General features: G+C 35.7%; 2 protein-coding genes across 6 annotated transcripts in view; both read right to left on the minus strand.

Annotated features, from left to right (window-relative positions):
- The window catches only part of Tbc1d22 (TBC1 domain family member 22), a 443277-nt gene that overhangs the window by 217656 nt on the left and 209173 nt on the right, over positions 1 to 16448 (minus strand). The window lies entirely within an intron of this gene.
- wus (TM2 and DnaJ domain-containing protein wurst) lies at positions 14 to 12432 on the minus strand. Of its 5 annotated transcripts, none has more exons than XM_085950131.1 (7): positions 12378 to 12432; positions 10946 to 11209; positions 10015 to 10162; positions 5311 to 5515; positions 3293 to 3436; positions 1272 to 1395; positions 14 to 888 (listed from the first exon to the last, which is right to left on the minus strand). In XM_085950131.1, exons 2-7 carry the CDS (start codon positions 11204 to 11206, stop codon positions 670 to 672), a joined length of 1101 nt encoding a protein of 366 aa, XP_085806257.1. In that variant the 5' UTR covers positions 11207 to 11209; positions 12378 to 12432; the 3' UTR covers positions 14 to 669. The 5 variants fall into 5 exon arrangements, with proteins under 5 accessions (XP_085806257.1, XP_085806259.1, XP_085806256.1 ...); XM_085950133.1 differs by having other exon boundaries at positions 10946 to 11241; positions 12378 to 12421; XM_085950130.1 differs by having other exon boundaries at positions 12091 to 12410.

Here is a 16448-nt window from a genome sequence, read left to right on the forward strand (position 1 = left end):
TCCTCAAGACCCGAACGGGTCTCTTCAAGACCCCGTAATAAACGGGTCTCCTCAAGACCCGGAGTAAAATCGCACACGTAAATTCAGAGAAACCTTCACCAGCGACCAAATAATAGAGACGAAGGGGATAATGCTTAACGTATGTGAGCCCCATAACTACTGAAGGATGATCCTAAGTCAAGTCAAAGCAACCATTAAATTATATATAAAATTTATATTAACTGATCATTTAGAATAATTCAATTCATACTGTGCAGTTTTTATTCTTTTACAATAATTGCATGTCAATAAAAACACATTTCTGTAATTTACAGAAAATTGTAATTTTAACTATGGCAACACTTTAGATTGCGGAAAATAATGTTGCCATGTTGTTTATTGTTTTAATTAGCTGTCAACCAGAGGCTTTACAATGAGTTAGTTTTACAAAACGTGGACCAATTTCGCATTAGTCCCTTAATAATAAATGGAATTGACTCTTTTGAATGAATCTAAAATTTGTTGAAACGTTTTTGACAGAAACAGACAGTAGTGAGTAGTCCTTTTTTTACAGTTTCACTTTCACATATTTAGCTTCCGTCTAGTAGAAAAGGTTTCTTTCGAAGTTTCTTCTCATATCTAACAATACAGTGTACATGTTATAATTTGACAAGTTTGGCAGACATGATACTAATGAGCAAACTCAGCGTTGTCTTTTTTATTCTTCCGGTTCCGCCTGGACTTGGTATTGGAGAGGATCTCATACGCCTGCTGGATCTGGAGGAATTGCTCCTGTTGCTGCTCCCGTTTCCCCGCTTCCCGCTCCTTGTCAGGGTGGAACTCCCTGGACAGCTTCCGCCACTTTGCGGTAATTTCTTGCTGACTCGCGTCTCTTCCTACTCCGAGGACCTGTAATAATAATTGGACAGTGACCATTTATATGAAACTAGATTCAAAATTTATGGAGAGATTTTACTATACATTTACCGAATGATTTCAGTATGGTTATAGAATGGCATTGTTTTCGGATAAAAAGATAGCTTTACTTGCAGTCTTAATCGCAATTTTATGTGATTATTCATCTAAATAATGTTGGTGAATTGTATAAAAAAAACTATTTAGGTTAGAACTAAACTTATAGAAATTAGTGAACTTGGGAAATGAGTCTCAGAGAATGATATGTTTGAAGCTTCTTTCTTGCAATGAATCTGCAATGCATGTTAATTACTACATACATACATTGACCATTTCCATATGAGACTCACAAAATTACATTGTACGAATATACACACCTTATAAGCGTTTTGTTCTCCCGAGGGATCCGATAGATCTATAATTTGTTTCCATATCTCGTACCAACCGTGATGCTGAGCGTATTGGTAGGTGTCGTAGAGAGACTGTTGCAAATCGACCCACCTGAAAAATGATTTATAATGTGAAGAAACCAACTTTAAAAATACCTATACATAAAAATATTTGAACACTCACTCACTCAAGCCGTTACAATCACGAGTACTATAAATTGTTTAAAAGCAATGAAAATCAGTTAAAATCAGTCTACAATATGTCCAGGAATCTTCTCCAAAATCCTCTGTACACCACAGGGTTATCCCACAGCTTTAGCCCTAAGGATTAGAAGTGGGAAAACTGGTAGATTTTGAAGACTAAATACCTATACTTACGATCCGACCATGTTCGATCCTAATAGGATCATATGGGCCTCCACAAAGTAGAGGTTTGTATTAACAGATTTTGTTGTTTACGAGAAATGGATGTCAGCCACTTGCTCAACCTATTAGGTCCATACCTTGACTCACACACAAATTGAAAAACAATATGTGTACTTGCCAGATCCAGGATTCGAACCTGGGACCCTCGGCGTGATAGTCCAACGCTTAAGCCGCGCGGCCACCGTGGGTGCCGCTTACTACCTAATTTACTTAATGTATTACTTGTATATTACTTGCTAATACTTACTACCAGTATAAAAAAATACTTAGTATCGAAACTTGTTCCAAAATACTAGTAATAGATACTAAACTGGAACTAAAACTCACTCCATATTATTACAGTATAGTCACCATTTCTGTCCTTCACTATATCAACTTTACAATTGGGGAGAAAGAGAGAGAAATGACGATTTGAATCGGCTTCGGCTATCGGCTTTAATAAAATCGCTAAAAATACACTGAGCGCTGAGCCGATTTTAAACACATTTAAAAATTTTTGTTTTTATTTTAGGTTATAATATTCTTGAATGAATATACAATGATTTTTTTTATTTCAAACATGTTTTGAGCTGTCATAATAGGCCTATGGTCACAAAGTTTATCACCTATTGTCTATACATGTGGCTGCCCATCGTGAATGTCAAACATGCCTAATTTATTTAAGTAATACCTACATAGCATTAAATTGAACCTACAATGTAAACTATATCATTTATGTACCCTTCATCAAAATCATGTTTGAACACGTACGCCAGAAGTCACCTTTGTCGTCATCTACACAAAGTGACATTTGCTTCAGACGCAAGTCTGCAGATTCTTTATCAAATCGCTTAATTCGCGACATCCTATTACAATATATTTTTGAAACAAATCTAATTGAACAAATCAAATATCACCTCGTAAACGAATTCTTTCGGAAGCAATATGAAGATATATATATATACTCAGACCTCTGACAAGTTGGTTCCGGGCGACAAAAAGAATTTGCTGACCACAGTGTTTCCTCGATACATGCCATTGCATTCGATCAATATATAAAGGAAGTATTTCTACCTACTTTATCATTCTCTTATCACTCAGCACTCACAGTCAATCAACGTAACCACGACCATCGGGTAACCCCTCTACCCGGTCCGATTGGTCTAGTAACTTTCTAGAAATAACATCATTGAATTGTACTTGTAACACTGTTTGTAAATATTATTTATTGTTGGGGATTAATAAATGGGGTATAATTTATAATCACGCAACCAAGCTTTCTCATTCTTGGAATCAACCAAACCTACCTCTCCACTCCTTATTCCTTACGATATACATAAGTGAGTTGCTGCGTCCGCGGTGATGATGTCATATGTAGCAACAGTATCAACTAGCTAGCGGACGGCGAGATCTCATAGCATGCGTTCGAACTTCTAAGTATGTTATAACAAGTATATTGGGCCACACGTACTTCGTATGGGTAGTACATGCCGAGACTTGAGTACACAAACTGGTGACAGTATTTCTAACTCACCTCTACTAAGGATGCTTTCTTATCCTCCGTTGAATAGTGGTATTTATACTATCAAAGTAATTTTATTTACCAAGGACTATTGAAGAAGTGGTAGACGGCTTCGTGTATTGGAATCTCGTCTCCCTCGCTGTCCGTAACAGTTCCGTTGAAGAAGAAGAAACCCACCCACAACGACATGTAAAGGCACGCACAGAATCCTAATATGGTTAATCTCCTGTAAGGTAAAACAAAAAAAAATCATTAAGTTAGCACAAGTAGATTGCATGTCTGATCGATTGAAACAATTAGTGAACGAAAAGAATCGTTTACTAATACATAGTCTTCTTCTTATTATGCTGTCTTCTGTTCAGCGTTGGTGACTAAATTGTAATACATCTCCCATCATCTTGCTGTTTGTCGCTGTTCTAAACAGGGCAGCAGCACTCCATTGCTACCATAACAATGAACTATCGATGGCATAATGCTAATATCCCGTACGTGACTTTTTACAAATTGAGCAGGAAGCTAAAAAAAGTAAATATTTAATATCCCGTATCTGACTGTTTATAGTTCACACATATTGTAACTACATAGCATGCCAATAACACGTAACGTAAAAAGTGGTAAAGCAAAGGACATAACGCTTAATATAATGATAAGCATCAAAATTTGTTAACTTACTTACTGTTTTACCTTTTAAATAATTCGAAAGTGACATTTTGAAGCTGAATTCAACACACGTTAGAGGCAAGATAAGGACTATTACAGGTTTATTCCTGCAATGTTCAGATACGGAAAATTACTAAAATGGGTGTATCATTTTTGTTAAAATAACTACAGATATGGGAATTTCGCAGTCGATGGGCAGTATTTTTGTTGTTTATATCATCAAAGTCATTTACGTCATAAAGGTAGACCATCGATATAATATCTACTAATTTATAAAGTGAATCTTTTCATCTCATTTTAATGTATAACTACATTCTTTCCCGGATATATGCAGAATTTCTCATACGTAAAACTATTGCTCGGAAACTATAAGCCCGGTCGCACATACAAACTAGTCTCGACTGGAACACGTCAAATTTGTCGATGTGATTTTATTGTCATTAACAAAGCACATGTAACTTAATGTACTAAATTTCAATTGACATGTGCCACAAGCACAATAGCAAAATGTAGCATCGGCGCATGCGCAAATGCCAATTATCACGTTCAGTCATTCGTATCGGCTAGCCGCGTGATGTCACTATCCCGGCACGGTCCCACCGGTGTGTGTGGAAAAGTGTTGCAACATTGCCGGCTTTATGACCATGTCGTAGTCGAGACGATTTAGTATGTGTGATCGGGCAAAAGGCTACTAATGATTTATATAGCGTTGAATAGAAGGCAGATGTCAATGCTTAATAGTGGCGCTTTTAGCAGTGGACTGTAATTTGAAGGTGATGGTGGATGGATTACAGAACTAGGGAGGGGGTCGTTTACACAGGATGCCAGCTTTTATGTTGAGGGCTGGCGCAAACTGGGCCAGTTCGGTGTTCACGCACTCACGCACTCATGCAGTGGTAAACGGACGGTACACTTTGATGGATGATATATGAGGTTGATGAATGATGATGGTAAGTTCACGATGGATGATATAGATGCGACGTTTACTCAGACCGTAACAGATTTAGTGCAACGAAGGTCGAACAGATACATTTTGCGTCACTCGGTATTTAACGCGCTGTAAACTATTCATTGTCTTGAGATAACTAAATGTTATTTGCAATCACGGTCGATTCATGACCCGTAACTGCTGATCACTTGGTCTTGTGACAATAATTATAAGGGTATGAGGTAAGGTGGGGAAATAAGGAATGACGGCCACCATATTTGGCCCAACCACCTAATAATATATAAATAAAAACACAGCGGAAATGGCTATCTTTACCGACCTTTGAGCGGCACTACAGACCGTGTGAGGAGCAGCTCCATCAATGTAACTTGAGATATGGGGATGAGCAGTAGGTACCTCATTTTCGGAGAAATAAAAAAGGAGAGCTATGAGACCCAGTTTGTGAAAGTACCTAGCAGTGAAAATATCCACACTCAATATGCCACACTTACTTAAGCATTCTATTCCGCTTGGGCGGTGTTCTGCGCCACTCCTTGGAGTAGGTATCGAAGACGAGGGCGGAGCAGAACACCATGAGGGTGATCCACACGGTGTCGTCGATGATGAAGTAGCGCAGCGGCTGGCAGATGCATGCTGACACCAGTGCCCACTTCAGGGAACCCTTCTGACGCCCGATGTTGCCCACTGTCCACACGCCTGCCAACAAAAAACAATTATATGACGTGACTAGCGTATAAGCCTATAACTTTGTTCGCATGAAACATTGTCGTATTATAATACGGACGAAGTCTGTGACAAATAAAATGACATCACGCCGCATACATTTCAGTCTGCCACAATCCTCTGATACAAATTTTATAGTGCCTGTACACGTACATGGATTTACTAGCAGCAATAGTGAGTATTTTAAATTATTGTGACAATAACTGTTTACACGTAAAAGTGCTGACTGTCTCTCCAATTCATTCTTTAAGTTTGAGCGAGACGCGATGTTGTCATTTTATGATACTATTTCGTACTGTTTGATAGGTAGTGAAAATTGGTCAACCTGAAAATTAATTCGTAGTTCGTTTTTTTGACGGCAGGTTCCCCACTGTCGTTCTATTGCGACGGCGCAGATCGAAAAAATCCTACAGTCGCATGAAAATTCAGAAGCTTCCAAACTTATTCGATTCATGCATGCAATCTTGCCAACTGCAGAATAATACATGTTTACTCTTACATTTTCTTACTGTCAACAGTAAAGCCATGCACGTGTAAACGGGATATTATTCTTTTGTAATAAACATATAAATACAGACGAAAGTGTTGGAAAAATAAACTCTACCTGCATTGTAATAGGGGCCAATTTGCAAAATGCATTAATATTATGTATATTGAATATTTCGCCAGACGAAGACGAAGAAAGCGAATAAACAGGATTTTGTATGTGTTTGTATAATATAGCGGTCTTTCGGCTTTAATGGACACCCCCTCCCCTCACCCGCATTAGTCCGTTATATTGAGGTTTTACTGTACTTATTTGTTTTCGTTGAATATATACTACAGATGGTGTTCGTAAGTCTTTTTAAATTCATTAAACCCTGCCTAACCAAACCATAATAGAAAAAAACATTCTTCCATCTATAAAATATCTAAAATGTTGTATGATTTAATGGCATTACACATTTTATACATAGACCAATATTTTTTGACTATTATCTATTAAGGCTTGGTTACGCAGGGTTTAATTGAATTTTTAAAACTAACACTATCTGCAATTTGTAGACTTAATTCAATGAAAACAAATACGTATGACTGACATAGTTTAGTGTGCACTATTTATGTCAGATCTTAACAGTCCACCTCCACCCATCTCCATTGGTACCTACTGATTATTTTTGTTTTAATATTTATTATTCTCCGGTAAATATGTATATAAAATATTCATTGTTTAATTTTATGTGGAATTCGCTTAGCCGGTTCTATGCCTACAGCGAGTTTTCTCTCTCTATGAGGCCGTGATTGACAAGCCACACATACAAATTTCGCAAGTTATCTCGTCCGACTTTAAACTCAAATTACTTAATTAAATTAAACACACAGTGATTTCTGTTTGAATTCACGTATCTCGGATCCAGCCTAAATACCCAAAATAAGGTAGCAGAGGAGATAAAAATCCGCCTTATCTCCGGGAATAAATGCTGGCAGGCCTACAAGTGACTGGTGGGGTCGAAAATTCTAATATATAAAACAATTATAAGGCCAGTGGTCACTTATGGCTGTGAGACTTGGTGCTGTTTTCGAATGCAAAATATAAAATAAAAATCTTTGGACCCACGTTGGAAAATGGAAACTACAGAATAAAAATGAACCACGAGTTGGAAGAGCTGATTGAACAGGAAACAATCATAAGATACTGTAAGTACCAAAGACTACGATGGGCGGGACATGTGGAGAGAATGCCGGAAGTTAGAGCGCCAAGAATCATTAAGAAGTGGCTACCCCAACGGAAGAGACCCAGAGGCCGTCCAAGAAGGAGATAGGCTGACGCCGTAGAAGTGGACTGGCTTCATATAGGAAGACCCGGTAACTGGAGAAGTGTGGCGAGAGACCGGAGTGAGTGGAGAGCGTTTGTGGAGGAGGCCAAATCCCACCCCGGGATGTAGCGGCGTGGAAGAATTATTTATGGAAGAAATATTAATTTGAATAATTATGAAGTACTAAGCCAAAAATTACCGATATTACAGTTATATCAGTAAGAGCTTTGTTCTACATTCAACGTGTGTCGTTAATACTCCGCCGCCTGTCAGATACTGCCATAGTAATATTGTGAGGCATAGAAATGGTTTTAATTGAGGGAAAATTACCAGGTTCCGATGTGTCCCAATTAAACGGAATCGATTGTATTTGGAAAAATTTACCTAAAATTTAAATACTACATAGTGAGAAATTGAAAAACTTACAAAATAATAATTGTGGACTCATATGTAATATGTTTTCAAGATTAGTAAGTATATTATATCAGTACATAGTTATATGTCAGTTTAATATGTTTGTGCAAGTGTTTGAAAAATTCACCTTTGTAAAGAAAGAATATTTATGCAACTGGAGATCTACAAATAATAGCAGATTGTGTGAGTGATCACATTTCGACTTCCAGGAAATCGACAATACAGATAATATTATTGATTTTCGTCATCAGTTCGGTTATGAGGAATACAGCGGAAAACACATTTTGAAAATACCCGATATACTAGATTATTTGTTAGTTTGGGTTAGTTAGTTAGTTAGTTCATAACCGAACTGTACCGAAAAACGTTAGTCACCAATATAATGAAGTTCTGCTTAATTGGGCCACAGGTTAATTGGGGCAGCTGTTTATTTTGGTCAAATCTGAAGGAACGGAAACCAAACCAAGGAACTAACAGTGATATATATTATATGCTTAATTGGGGCAGTAAAATTAAGATCACAATACACATTAACCATTATTAAAATGAAGACTGATGATGCAATTGTTGAAGTCATTTAATTGGAACATCAAAAACTATAGGAAGAAGACGATAATGATGATGATTATCTGCGACTAACCAGCGCATCTATTCTATACACGAGACTGCTATTGACCGCTATGAATTAATTTCAAAGTTACCTAACTTTTAATTAGCAATAGTTACAATTTAACTTTTAGAGCGAGATAGACAGTTTAGATGGCTTACTTATTGTAACAATTATAATACCTCAATAAATAAATATGATAAACTACCCTCGATAGCTGCCGGTAGCGGCCGATTGCAGTCTTGTCTATAGAATAGATGCGGAGGAGGCAATAAAATTATAGCAATATTTTATGCATACACTACGAACCTGAAAAAAAACTATTTCTATAGTCCAGTGGCGAAGGGTGGAGGTAGGCTATTAAGATCCGCCATAAATAGTGCACACTAAACTTTGTCAGTCAAACATATTTGTTTTCATTTAAATAAGACTACAATTTACAGATGGTGTCGATTAGTTTTTAAAATTCAATTTAAACCCTGCGAAAACCAAGCAAAAATATCTAAAATTATGCAATTAAATCATACATAACTTTAGATATTCTATAGATAGAATATTTTTTATCAATTATAGTTTGGTTTAGGCAGGGCTTAATGAATTTAAAAAAATGAACCAACAATGTGTGTAACATGTATTCTTAATCCAACGAAAACAAATAATTATGAATGAAAAAGTGTGCACAATTTTGTCATATCGCCAAAAGTATACCAAAACTATTATGGTTTGGTTTAGCAAGGTTTAATTGTTAAAAATTGGACATAATCTATCTATAAAAATAGTTCTAAACAAGCATTATGTTGACTCAAATAATGTCATACTATTGTCTGCTAATTTTTTGGCCACCACGATTATGTCCATACCTACTAAATTTTTATTTTCAAAAATCAATTCGATTTAAACTTTAAAAGTTTGAGCTTTGTCCACGTCTTTTGGTGAAACATGCGTCGTAGGTTCGCCATCCCTGCAATATACAAATCGTCACCGTTCAGGCAAAAGTCATCAACCCAAAAAACATCATTTCAAGATATCGTAATTTGAACGTTTGGAGATGAAGGAAATGTCAGATTTTTCTGTTTTTAAGGTTTTATCTACATTACATAATTTTCTCATGTCTTCTTAATAAGTTATTTAGGTTAATTTTACTTTTTGATGCTAATTAATACATCTGGAAAGATTTGAAAGAGGCAAGATGGCTGAAATGTGGTTTGGTGACTTTTGCTTGTTAATAACCTGGACCAAAGCGATCTTATTATGACAAGCTAAAGTAACTATTCCTGTTTAGTTATTGTTGCCTGTGTCAGACGAGTATTAGAAATTTTCAAATTACAAATCAGTTAAGTCACCATACATAGTTTAGTGACTTTTGCTTCTATGTTTACAACGAAGGATTTATTTTTTATAGTGTCAATACTGTCTATCCGCTTATAATGACTTATGCTTGTTGAGATTTTATCGAAAGTCATTCAGTGAGAATCAAATAATTCGGATTTAAGCAACATTTTACTAACTAATGTACCGTGGTGACTTTTGATTCTTAAAGAATATAATTTTACGTTTCGGGTGACATACTCAACTCAAAGCTGCCTTTTTGAGGGTTGGTGACTTTTGCCTGAACGGTGACGAAATGATGGTAATATTTAGGTAATGTGACATACCTAACGCCACAGGTAACGGAGTAAGCCAGTAGAGAAACTTCCAATTGATTCCGGCGAAGTCATCGATGGGCACTGCTGATATGAACATCTGCCCCCAAGAGTAGGCAACCAAGATAGCGGCTGAGAAGCGGTTCCCCGAGAATGGCGGCTGGAATCATTCCCACACAAAAATGAAAATATCGGTTGACAATAAGAAAGATTATTTTTTAAACCGTTTCCAATCCTAAGAAGATCATATGGAGGCTCCACAGTGTGGAGGTTGTATTAAGGTGATACATCAGTGAAATGGCAAATAATTTTCAACTATAGGCGCGATGAAATTTTGGACTCGCTCGCATTCTGAGAGAGAACGTCGAGCTGGAACAAGTCACTTTGTTTCGTGATGGCGACGGGCGTATTATTTGACTAAAAACGTTACCCATTTACTTTAAAAAGAAAACATGTCAATGAATATATTATTGTTGTTACTAATAGAACAATAAACAGAACATAAAATGGACGTATGTTGGATTTATTTGACAAATTATATTTCGTTTGGCATGCGTCATTTGCACCCGCGACCCGCAATCTTTTTAGACCGTGCCTCAACTTAGGTAGAACCTTGACAGATTTTTGTTTTTTACGATTAATGAATGTTAGCCACTTGCTCAACACTTTGGGTCCAAACAATCATTGAAAAACAACATGTAAATCTGCCAGATCCGGGATTCGATCTCGGGGCCCACGATATAATGAAAATAGCACAGGCAATATATTTCTCAAATGCGCTCCCTTTTCTATGAATCTCTCGCATGATTATATAGTTTAGAATTTAGATGAAACACTGCAAATGATTGCGTTACAAAAGTTAATGATAAAATTAGCTGTAAGCTTTAAGAACCCCTTTCATGCCAGTATCTCATAGCTCGCTCCGTCTAATTTGCATACAAACCTTTTTATTCTTCTGGAGATGCACGATGAACTCGGATATAAATTTAGGGTCTTCATTAGCGTCCCTGACGTATCGCGAAAGCCGGAAGAGATCAGAGAACCAACCCAAGCCACACCCGCCCAGCGTACTCCACCAGACAAAGGCTTGCCGATCCCGATGCAAGTAAAAATGATGAAGTCCGAATAAGCCTCCAAACAGCCACAAGATAAACGTTATCACAAGACTCTTCTCGCCCTTAATCTGACTCTTGGTGTACCCCATTTCCTGAATAATATGATCAAAATGTTTTAGATAATCTGGAAAAAATGAATATTGTTTACGTTAGTTTTCAAATTGTTTCAATTTATGGCACGACGCCATTAGCAGTGGCGGCCGGTGATTCTCTAAGTTGAAATTTTTGAGGGTGTGCTGGAGCTTATTGAAAAACGAGATCTACTCGGTGTTGTGATTGATTTGATATTTTTTTTTAAAACAGTACAGTGACTTCTGAGCATTGGATGGCTAAATCAGAATTCGAAAAAATATTTCGTTAGTATTCACGAATGGTTTATATTACAGTCAAACTTGGAACGAGGAAGATGGGACCGACTGAATTTGCTCATTATAAGCATTACTCGTTATATCGTTACATAACATTTTTCGCGCCACATTCTTTTTAAGCATAGAACATAAAAAATCTGAAAACCATCGTAAAAAATCCCGAAACAAACATGGCATTCATAAACTACATAAAAAGATATTGTGCCGGCGCTGGTAGGTACCTACTGACTTCACAAAGCTTGTATTTTTTACATGCAATTTCAACCATATGCGTGGATACTTTTTCAATGTTGTCGGCGAAAACACCAATTAGGTACTTAGACACTTAACTAGTGTCATAAACGTATTCCGATCCCGGCGGCATCGGTCACGTTAACTGCCCGGTCGCAGTTTAGTTGATTCAATTCGCCGGTAAATCGAGTATAAACTCAAAACACGGAAATAAAATCAATTCAAGAGAATTAATACACATCGTTTATCACAATATAACGTATTTGCAGTGAACTTCGCAGTCAGAAAATTAATTAAAAACAAAATAAGCCTTCTATAAAACTCTTATCTCACGGATTTACGACTCACTGTTTGATTAGGTAGGTCAAAATTACCTTAATTTTCCGTCGCACTGATTACGTAGCGAACAATCTAATCTACATTAAAATTCAGACACGGAGAATAATATTTTACATTAACGACAATTTAATTTGTGCGATTTAAGGATGTTTCGGTTATACTGGCTTCACTGGATACTTTTTGTTAAATGCTTCTTCCATGTAAAATAAATAAACTATGACAGTTTGAAGATAGCTAGTCAACATATCGTCAATTTGAAACACATCTAAATGATGACTATATAATTGTTATGTCTTATTATTATTGGAATGTATGAATTTACCGTTTCTTTTATAACCTACTTCTCTCAATATTCAGCTTTACATCAACCATAGACTAAACATCAATATACACGTCATAGCTTCGCGGAAAATACATAGAGAAAAGAATAAACGTCAAATAGGTAGGTAGGTAAATTAATAATAGGTATAACTGCCGTTTTGTCGTATTTATATATTTCACGTTTGTAAAATGGAAATTTTATGATTAAAATAATTAATAATACTATAGGTTCACTCCACGCATTTGACTGATTCAGATTTTCACATTATTCGTTCCATTATTTTGATTCGTATTTTACGTGAAGTTATTTTTTATCAGTTCATGCATTAATTTTATAAATTTAGCATCATCCAAAGAGAAAGAGTTGATTTTAATCGACACAAAAATCATTTATAATAGGGTGACTACTATAGTAATGGGACAGGATTAGCTATGGGACACCTCAATTTTAAACTCCCAAAATAAGATTAGCTACCTAAGCATTTCTGTAAGTGTAAAGGAAACAGATCTATTCTGTCATTACCTCTTTATATGACTGCATTTGTATTTTTCCGTCGCTAGTTGTTGGCTCTACTTACAAAGTATAATTCTTAGTTGAAGTCACCTCAAAATCGCAAAAACACGCGTTTGTACTATCACTTCCTTTAACGGCCCACATGATCGTCGTAGGTCAAAATTGAGTTGTTATTGTATTTTCAAACCATGATCCTGGACACTCCTTTAACGTTGTAGATAATTTATTTGAATGGTCAAAGACATAGCTTATAATGAGTATCTTTAGAATTGTCTTCAAATGTGTTAATCTTGCCGATTTTTGAATAATAAAATGCCTAATTCTTGTCAAATTTGGGATCACAGAGATTATCAATATAATTTTTTATCGTGAATATTTTACAAAAATTATCTCATGATAAATTATACTAATGGTTTTATAAATGCGTTTAAAAATTAATAAACGTAAAAAATTTAACACCACTGCACAGTTATGTACCGAAATATGACTATATTCTAAAACATTAGAGCGAGAGGTTTAAAAGAATACTATTTTATGTAACAAAAATACTTTATGCAGTCATCAAATGTTTAAATAAATATGAGGGATAATAAGGCTTCAAAATTATATAAATAGATTATCTACAACGTTTAAAGAGTATCAAGGATCATGGTTTGAAAATACAATAAAAACTCAATTTTGACCTACGACGAGCATGTACCCCCTTAAGGAACGGTGATCATTCGGTGGCATTTTTTAAATGCATGTTTTGTGAATTTCGGGAAGAAACTTATCAGGGAAGTGCGAGGGACTACGAAATATATATATACATTGAGATTTACTTATCAGCTCGAAAAATAACCCTAAAGGTAAGTGTGTCCAATTACTAGAACAGATTTTAATATTTTTAGTAATTGGACAGCCTGTTCGATTACCGTGTTTACTTAAATTTATTTAACAATAATGAATTTTTGTGGACTTTAATGGTTCGTGCTTATTTATTATTAGCTTATTTACAAAATTTCAGTTGATTAACTATTTGCGTTCAGTTATTGATCGGGTGTCCAATTACTATAACACTGTACTGTCCCATTACTAAAACAATTTTTTTATTGAGTTTCGATTCTACAACATAGGTTATTTATAATTTTTGTCATCAAATGTGTTTTATTTTTGTAAGTGTGAAAAATTTAATTAAGTATATATTTAGGTATAGCCTTCAAGATTTATTTCATGCTAAGACTTTAGGTATCTAAACTAATCTGTAGTTTGATTTAAATGCTGTGTCCCATAACTGTACCACTGGCGTCCCATTACTATGTCAAAGGTGTCTTATTACTATGTTTTCTCATTTTTTTTCGAAGAATAAAAATTTCTAATGAATGCTTTTGGTCATTAAGTCATTTCCTTAAATGTCCCATTACTATAGCATTCACCCTATGTTTTTAATCTTGAAATCACAAGTTGATGGATTTCAATAAAAATGTAACATCCAAACTCTGTGAAATTTACTGTGCACCAATTATTATGTACTAATACAGATCAATATAATCTCTTATTAGGTAGATACGTAAACAATATTAATTTTGCTATCCGCGGTGCAAAAAAAAAACTTCCAATCTCTGAACTTCACATGAATCAGACGCGAGGTAAAATTGAAATGTTAATAGATAATGAAAAATAAACAGCTTCACATCAAAGAGTTTCTTTATCAAATATTTTCGTCACCATGTTGGCAATAGAGCAATGCAACCACAAAAAGATATCATATCCGGTTTAGGGGCGTTCTAAAGAAAAATATCGATGCCAAAGGATTGATATCAAAATATAATTCATGTCCGCGGGGAAAGAGATTGTAGGTACCTAGGTACCAAAGACGTAGAAGTTGAATCTTCTTCCAAACGTCTTCGGCGATTTTCCTATAAAATCACTGAACCAACTCCCATTTTGACTTATTATACTTATGCCTTTTTTGTAGAGGGAATTTGGGTAGGTACTTTTGTATATAATATAAATATACCTATGTATTGTTTGTGCCATGTCTGATTCTAATACGATCATTTATGGGCCTCCACAAATTGACATATTTTTATTTTGACGAGAAATAGATGTTAATCATTTTTGTTCAACTTATTCGATCCATAAACTGAAACACAAATTGAAAAACAATATAAAAACTATGTATTTGCCAGGCACAGGATTCGAGCCCGGGACCTACGACATCATAAACCGACGCGCAAGCCGCTCGGCACCGTGGGCATGGCATTAAAATAGACTGTTTTCACAAAGTGACGACAACATTGAAAAAGATAAAATTTACATCGGAAATGGAAGGTTTTCACAAATGATCGCCAACACTGTCAAATGATAGATTTTCGCTTTTGGAAAGAAATAGTTCTCACCACTTATCAAGAGATTATTTTCCGATCATGTCCATTCATAATAGGATCATATGGGCCTCCACAAAGTAAAGGTATTAACAGATTTTGTTTTTACTAGAAATGGATGTCAGCCACTTGCTCAACCTATTAGATCCATACCCTGACTCACACACAGATTGAAAAACAATATATGTATACTTGCCAGACCCAGGATTCAAACCTGGGACCCACGACGCTATAGAGACCGACCCTTTAGCCGCGCAGCCATCGTGGGTGTGTGATTAATATATTAATTTATATTGATTTCAAATGTTTTTCACACATGTTTAGATAGTGTGAAACCTCTTCTCTGGTTTTCATTAATCAAGCAGAGAGCCACCAGATAAAATTTCAATTCAATTTTGGGCGCATTTAATAAAAAAATTAAAATTTCAACGTGACCCGCCAATGTATTTACAATAATTAAATAATTTTAATGACGTTGAAGCGAAGGAATTCATCTCATAGCCAACCCAAAAATAATAATATGCATAATAAATAATAATAAATTGCAGCATCTTATCCCTGTTCACGCTGTCGAAAGCTTGTTTAAAATCAATAAACAGGTGGTGGAGTGTAAGGTTGTATTCGTGCGTTTTCTCCATAGTTTGCCTCATGAGATGGATGTGATCTGTGGTGGATCTATTTGGTCGGAAGCCATATTGGTATTCTCCCAGGATTTCCTCACCATAGATCATTAACCTGCTATACAGTACAGATGAGAAAACTTTATAAGCTGTGTTTAGAATTGTGATCCCTCTGTAGTTATCGCACATTGTTATGTCTCCCCTTTTCAGAATAGGCACGATTATACCCATCCTCCATTCCTCAGGTAGAATTTCTTTTTCTTAAATATTGATAATTTTCTTGTGGATATTAAATTTGCTTCCAGTGTTGGGCCACCACTCTTTATCAGCTCGGCTGTTATCCTGTCGGTTCCAGGTGCTTTATTGTTTTTCAGCATTCTTAATGCTCTTCTTACTTCAGTCAGAGTCAATAGAGGCTCATCAATAAATTCCTCAGCAGTGTGGTACAATACTTCTTCCGTTTCCTCATAACCGTTACTATAAGTCTGATTTAAAAGTGTTGTAAAATAGCCTTTCCATCTTTCCATAATGTCCTCCTTTTCGATCAGCATTTGTCCTTCACTATAGGAGTT

Source organism: Rhyacophila brunnea, unplaced genomic scaffold (genome assembly GCF_057557595.1).
Source record: "Rhyacophila brunnea isolate RB1 unplaced genomic scaffold, BYU_Rbru_1.0 scaffold_23, whole genome shotgun sequence".
Classification (NCBI taxonomy): domain Eukaryota; kingdom Metazoa; phylum Arthropoda; class Insecta; order Trichoptera; family Rhyacophilidae; genus Rhyacophila; species Rhyacophila brunnea.